Genomic DNA, 7,750 nt, shown 5'->3' with positions numbered 1-7,750 from the left:
GGAGGTATAGTTCCAGACTCTATATAGCATTCAGAGATTGTGGAATAGTTGTCTGGCTACGCGAGAATACATAGGCACGGACAAAGGCAGCTTCCGTGTCCGTTCTATACCGGATCTCCAACCTGCAAAGTAAATTGATCCCAGTTCCAGGTTCGTTGCGCACACACGTGCAAATTGGCGCGACTCACTGGAGAAGACGAGACGCTTCTCGCCTCCATGGAATAAATAAACACTGTAAAAATAGCACGATTAAGCTGACACAAACACACAGTGGAACAATTCAAAAGCACTTTATTAGAAAACTTAACTAATAACACTCGTGTATGTTAATCTGACGTTAGTAGATTATGTTTTCTTCTTGAACATGGCCTTGGGTCTGTGGCAGGTTATTTAATATACCGGAACCGAATCTTTTACCGGAACGCCGTTCCGGACCGTTCCTGCCCACTTTCACCCCTGGCTACTTCGCAGTGCAGTTCCGTAGTTCATCTAGAGACAGGGAGACAGATAGATAGACAGACAGACAGACAGACAGACAGACAGACAATGACAGACAAAGGCACTTTTTAATATTCATAACAGGAAAACAATAATTAATGACTTAAATTTTCAAGGAAAACATATTATGAACATGAGCGTGGACATGTAGCGTGCACAATTACAGATGCACACACTGCCCTCCAACTGTCTCTTTCTCTTACAAACGTGTGCACACACACACACACACACACACACACACACACACACACACACACACACACACACACACACAAACATGACCGCTAACCTTTGGCCTCCAACACAGTGGGCTAATACTGACAAATTCAACATGATCACATACTGTAAAATTATCTTTCCAGAGAGGACAAAGGATCATCGAGTGCACTTTAACTGACTTTCACTTGCATTTGAGTGGGATACTGCTGACTCAATAGTATAATAAGAACGATTTGGGCTTGACTGCCCCCACATAGTGTGTGTCATACTGTACGTACACGGAAAGCTAAAATAGGGAGATGTAATGAGTAGTCGAAATGTTCATCATGACATATCTTCAAACTGGTGGTGCGAAGGGTTCTGCGTGTGAATCAAATGCAGAGGTGTGTGTGTGTGTGTATGTGTGTGTGTGTGTGTGTGTGTGTGTGTGTGTGTGTGTGTGTGTGTGTGTGTGTGTGTGCGCGTGCACGTGTGCTCTAACCAGAAACTTGCTGTATTTTAGGCATCAAGTTGTTCCAGAACTGACACCATTTAGGTTCCATTCTCGTCTTTGTCTCTGGAGGCCTGGAGTTCAGAGTAACATACTCTTGCTTCTCGGGAGTTGAAATGGGCCAATCACTACCTCCGATGGATGGGTTCCTGACAGGCAACAGCAGAGAAACAATGGTAACCATGAGTCATTTAGATCAGTGGTTCTCCTACATTTTCATGTCAAGGACCCCCTAACCTAATTGAAATGCCTGCTTGAAAATATGATGTGATGCATTGTGAGCTTTTGATACTGACATGATACTGACATGATACTGACCATGATACTGACATGATACTGACCATGATACTGACCAAGATACTGACCACGATACTGTCATGATACTGACATGATACTGACCACGATACTGACATGATACTGACATGATGCTGACATAATACTGACATGATACTGACCACAATACTGACCACAATACTGACCATGATACTGACATAATAGTGACCATGATACTGACCATGATACTGACCACGATACTGACATGATACTGACATGATACTGACCACGATACTGACCACGATACTGACCACGATACTGACATGATACTGACATGATACTGACCATGATACTGACATGATACTGACCATAATACTGACATGATACTGACCGTACATATTTCACTTTAAACCCTTCTGAGGACAACGTCTACTCTAGCTTTTGTGTGCACCCCAGACAGTTCTTCAGTTGCTCGATTCAATATTTATTTGGTATTCATTTCATCAGACACGCCTTGAACCATGTTAGACTCATTGTAAACAAAAGTCTCTGATTCTAGTGACTGATATTGTCCTAATGTGTAAGGCTGTATTTTTTCCAATAACCTTTTTCATTTATTTAATTTTTTGAAGTGCTTTAAAGTAAAATACAATAAATAAGTGTATCAACTCTTCCTCATTTTCCCCCTGAAACCCCCTCAAGGAACCATGGTGATCCCTGGACCCCACTTTGACAGGCAATGCTATACACGTACAACACCAATCAATGTCATCCCACCTTGAATGTACACTGTTTGAATACTGTATAGTGGGAGCCAATATAAAAGTCTCCCCACTGTGGGATTTTAGTAGACAAACCATCAAAGTATCGATATATCCACAGTGCATTGACCAAGGCATTTATTTTATACTAAAACAGAGGTTACGTATTTATCTCCATTATGCACAAAACATGATAAAAAGTATTACATTAATAAAAATATGATATTGGATGGATGGATGGATGGATGGATGGATGGGTGGGTGGATTTTTACCCTGTTCGGGCGAAGTTGGCCCATTGTTTCATTAACTTCTTGCTCATGGTCACTTCCTCCTGTGTGTGTCCCAGGGTTGGGTTCATTGGCATTCCGAAGACAAACTCGATCTCATAGCCACCCATAATACCCATCCACTTTGGCCAGGGGTTGGTGGAGGCGTGGTGGTCAAACAGGTAGAGGCGGGGTTTCCCTCCATGTTCTGCATACCTGGGAGAGGAGGTGACCATATTGTATTACTTTGACTCTAGACTTGGGGAGTTTAAAGAAGACAACTGCACAGCATGCACACTGTTTTTCTTTTTGTTTTAGGAATGCAGAGGGACACACAATGCCCGTGTATCTTTGGTTTCCCCTATCAGTGTCATTTAGCACTAGAAATTAAATAGAATTGATATTACAGTGGAATTCCACATGTCTCCCTATACTCCATGAAGCTGTCCAAGGTACCCACAGCAAGTGCTATCAAATCCTAAGAAATTGAACTGGGATTCAAAATGATGACTTTGTGATGGCCCTCCCTAACTTCAAGGCTTCCTAAAATCAACAGAGTAGCCTGGATCAGTTACCTGATACTGAAGTCTAAGACAGGACAAGCGAAGTACTGGTCTCCAACCAGGTGACCCAAATGGTCTCGAAGTGTGGTGCCATTATTCTCATCTGCCCAATCTGTGTAGAGGAAAGCAGCTGTCTCCACTGTGACATTACTGGCTCCGGGCATTGCAAGGGCAACCCCGTCCAGGAAGTCCCTCCTACTGATCAGACTCTCACTGGTGATGTCATATCCTGGTGCTCCATACATTAGGAAGTAGGGTGCTTCATCCCAGTTGACGCCAATCACTAGATCTGTCTTCAGGAAGTTGCCAGTGCGAAGAAGCACCTTTATGAGTGATAACAAAATAAGAGTTTGCTTTTACAAATTTTAAATGTGTCAGTTTTTAGGGGGACCTACCAATGTAGTATTGATTCTTTTTGATCCAGCTATAGAAGTTTGTTTCAAGCTCAACCTAAATGTGTGCTTGCTATAACATGCTTCAGATTCCCATTCAAAACATGCACATTTGAAAGTACACAACATCCACTACATTTCAACATGCGGAAACACCAACATCATCTTCCTAATGCTTCAACACACCTTTACTGTGAAGCACTGTTGCATGGCCCACCCACGTACAGTATTTGCACACCCACACATTGCAATATCACCCTTGCAGGAACTGCACCCTCACACCTACTTCTGGTTCAGCTGGTAGGAAGTTGTTATCTACAGTTGGCACGAAGGGCCGGCCTAGGAGCTCTATTTCACGAGAAACGCCATATTGCTGGTTTACGATGACCTCCGGGTCTGCCTTCTGCAGACACGCCTCCAGATCAGCTGCAGGGGAGAGCGGGCAGCCTAGCAGCCGTCCAAGACTCACAGACCTGAGAAACGACAGAGAGGAGTGAGAGTGCGGAGGAGAGAGGGAGGGAAGGAGGAAGGAAAGATGATGATATTGGGGAAATTGAGAGAGAGGGAATGTGGAAGGGTGAGAGACAGATGAAAGGTAAGGAAGCGAGAGAGAGAAGAGAGAAAAGAGGAAGGGATGTAAATGAAGAAAGGGAGGTGGAAACATTGAGAGGGCGGAAGATGAATGAGAGCAGTATGAGCCATGGTATGAGCCATAATTGAGTTTGCATGCATCTGAGAACAGTGTTTGAGACGTGTGTGTCACTACTTCTGAATAATAATGATGAACTGTCTTCCTCTCTTCAACACAGTTGAAGAGCAGAAGAGAGGGTTGATATTTCTTCTGTCTGAGTGCCCTTCTCTTAATGAGCATGGATGTTTTCTTCGCCTTTGTTTGCTACCCAGTACACTCTATGTATGAATCACTAATTCTAATTGTGAGTGTATTCGTGTCGGTCATATACTTCAATGAATTAGGAGACATAATTATGATGTGGTGTGAGTGAGTGAGTGAGTGAGTGAGAGACAGACAGACAGACAGACAGACAGACAGACAATGCAGGAATGACTGGCTGAATGAATGAGTTCACCGCTGATTCAACTGACGAACCGGCACACAGCATAATGTAGACTACTGTTACCTCTCCCAGGCCTTGGTCTGACTGAGAAAGGCCCAGGGTGCAGTAGGGGAACCACCTTGCATCACTGCTCTCTGGAAGAGTCCATGGCTGCCCGGGGAAAGAAGGTGGTAGCCAACAGACGCTGCCCCAGCACCCTGCCCAAACAAGGTCACCTGGACACACAGTAACAGCAAGGCTTTCTTTACCTTATACTTTTGTTTCTCCCAAATGATTTCCCTCATGAAAAGTCTTATATTGCTGATGCATGGTGTTAAAATAGTTAATTGTATTTATGGTAAATTAAAATATATTAAATCTGCATTAATAAATTACACTATGGACAAGGATTGAAATAAATAATGAATAAAAAGCGGTACCTTAGAGGGGTCCCCTCCAAAAGCAGCAATATTGTCCTTTACCCAGCGGAGAGCCAGTTGCTGGTCTAGTAGACCTGCATTTCCACGAATAGACTTGCTCTCAGGAAGGGACAGGAAACCCAGTGCTCCGACTCTGTCACAGATAAAAAAACAGTGGTTACAGTGTGTGCATAATACAGTATACCAGTCAGTCAGTTTGGACACAACTATTCATTGAATGTTTTTTCTTTCATTGTTTCGGCCTGGCGAGAGTATGTTTTGCCCCCTGTCCGTCCGTCCGTGTGTATGTCTGTCACCCCCTCCGTCTGCGGACAGCTGATCTCTGCCACCGTTGGCATGATCGCAGCCAAACTGTGCACACACACACTCCCTGGATGCCAGAGCAGAACCTCTGCCCCAAATTTTTCACATGGGCATTTTATAGCACCACCAGGAGGCCGATTTGTGCGAAACACATTTTTTGACAGTACTCCTACAGATTTTGTCCAAAAATCCCGCAAATCAGTACACAGTATCTGTTGTTCAGATTTTTCATATTCCATCCTGATTGGCTAAAATTGGCTCCCAAAGTTTGCAGGACTACTCCGTTTTGAACAAAGTGCCTCAAATCATGAACACAACATGCAATTTCCGTGAAATTTCACACACACATTCCCACTAGGCTGAGGAAGAAATGCCCCTAGATTTTTTTCAAATCAGCCTCATGGCGGCGTTATAACAGGAATATTTTTTGTACCTAAAACTGCACCAATTTGTGTACAACTTTGTATGCATTATCTCTAGACGCCAAGGAAAAACCTTTGCCCTGCATTTTTCACATTTGCCTTTTATAGCGCCACAAGGAGGCCGACTTATGTAAAACTTTTTTTTTTAATATTAAGCCTTCAGATTGTATCCAAATTTCACGCAAATCGGTAGACATGATCTGTCATGTGAACAAGACGGATCTGTTTGATTTTTTATATTCCATCCTGATTGACATCTAAAGTTTGCAGGAGAGGTCCGTTTTCTTTTCTTTTTTACAGGTACAGAGCTCTCAGCTCTGTACCTGGTTCTGAGGAGATGTACAATTTCTTCATTGGTAAATGGTTTGTGAACGAGTGATCTTAGTGTTAGTGAAACAGGGGCTTGGGTCATGACAGAAGGCAAGAGTTTGTGTTCCTCAACAGAAAATATCAGCCTGGACAAAGCTATAGCACTATAGGTAGTGTTGCAGCTACCTAAGAGTGCCTCACGACCGCAAGGTTGCCGGTTGAAGCCTCACTTGATGCAGACTCATTTAAGTTGAATTGCAAAAAACATGACTCAATCTATTCCGTCTCCATGGCTCTCTCTCTCTCTCTCTCTTCAATCTATTCCGTTTCCATGTCTTTCTCTTCAATCTATTCCGTTTCCATGTCTCTCTCTCTGTCTCTTCAATCTATTCCGTTTCTATCTTCAATCTATTCCGTTTCCATCTCTCTCTCTCTCTCTCTCTCTCTCTCTCTCTCTCTCTCTCTCTCTCTCTCTCTCTCTCTCTCTCTGAGGGGCGGCCATAGCTGAACTCATGAGGAACACATCTATCGCTTTGACCAGTAAGCTCCGCCCTTAGATTGTCCGCAATTTTGAACAGTTTGAAAAACACTTAAACCCAGGATTTTTCAGCTATTTGCGTGAAACTGTATCATCTGTGTGATCTCCTTTTTCACAGTTCCCTGTATGTTGGTCCAATGGCGTCTCCCTTAAATAAGTGCCTCACAATCTCAAGGTCGCCAGTGCAAGCCTCACTTGATGCAGACTTCATTTAAGTTGAATTGCAAACAACATGACTGTATCAATGAATACATGTGCAAATGGTAAAGATAACCTGAAATGCTCATTTGAGAGTACGTTTTTTCAATGTATGACATACTTCATTCTGAAAATAGCCGATCTACAATCTCAAAACTTTTCAGATAGCAACGTGTTTCTGAGCTTGTAAATCGGCTGCTTTCACTGTTTTCGGTTGCGAGGAGACATACAATTTCTCTATTGGTAAATGGTTTGTGAACGAGTGGTCTTAGTGTTGGCTCATGACAGAATGAAAGAGTTTATGATCTTCAACAGACAACATCAGCCTGGACAAAGCTATAGCACTATAGCTAGTGTTGCAGCCTATTAGTCCGAAAGTTGAGAGTTCGATTCCTGTTAATGGCAATAGGTTGAGATGTCCAATCAATCCATTCTGTTTCCATCTCTCTCTCTCTCATCAATCTATTCCGTTTCCATGTCTCTCTTCAATTTATTCCGTTTCCAATGACTCTCTCTCTCTCTCTCTCTCTCCAATCTATTCCGTTTCCATGTCTCTCTCTCTCCCTCTCTTTCTCTCCAATCTATTCCGTTCTCTCTCTCTCTCTCTCTCTCTCTCTCTCTCTCTCTCTCTCTCTCTCTCTCTCCAGTTTCCATGTCTCTCTCTCTCTCTCTCCAGTATCCATCTCTCTCTCTCTCTCTCTCTCTCTCTCTCTCTCTCTCTCTCTCTCTCTCTCTCTCTCTCTGGCCCTGTATTATCGCTGCTTGCAGCTATATTTTTATACTTTTTTTTTGGGGATAATTCCAGTAGCATATGTCAAAAGTCATTGCAAATGACTTTTGTCACCCCCATTTTTTTTCTTTTACACAACACGAGACAAACCAAAAGACAACATGCGGTCCCCCCCAAACATAAAACAACAAATACGGAGTGGCCCGTTTTCAACAAAGTGACGCAAACCATGAACGCAGCGTCCGATTGCGCTGAAACTTTGCATGCAGATTCGCACTACGTTGAGGAACAA

The 7,750-nt window shown here is 43.1% G+C and overlaps 1 protein-coding gene across 1 annotated transcript in view; it reads right to left on the bottom strand.

Annotated features, from left to right (window-relative positions):
* Positions 1-398: 398 nt before the first annotated feature.
* Positions 399-7,750, bottom strand: part of LOC311034981 (acetylcholinesterase-like) — a 36,934-nt gene continuing 29,582 nt past the window's right edge. The window contains exons 4-10 of the mRNA XM_084043024.1: positions 4,959-5,091; positions 4,603-4,754; positions 3,750-3,936; positions 3,084-3,394; positions 2,515-2,724; positions 1,199-1,356; positions 399-489 (exon numbers count right to left, since the gene is read on the bottom strand). Coding sequence (XP_083899150.1) covers positions 461-489; positions 1,199-1,356; positions 2,515-2,724; positions 3,084-3,394; positions 3,750-3,936; positions 4,603-4,754; positions 4,959-5,091 — 1,180 coding nt within the window. The 3' untranslated portion in view covers positions 399-460. The remainder of the gene's footprint in view (positions 490-1,198; positions 1,357-2,514; positions 2,725-3,083; positions 3,395-3,749; positions 3,937-4,602; positions 4,755-4,958; positions 5,092-7,750) is intronic.

Source organism: Gymnoscopelus microlampas (assembly GCF_963454915.1).
Source record: "Gymnoscopelus microlampas genome assembly, chromosome: 19".
Lineage (NCBI taxonomy): Eukaryota > Metazoa > Chordata > Actinopteri > Myctophiformes > Myctophidae > Gymnoscopelus > Gymnoscopelus microlampas.
The sequence above is the reverse complement of the archived record's forward strand: the minus strand, read 5'-3'. Positions and strand labels throughout refer to the sequence as shown.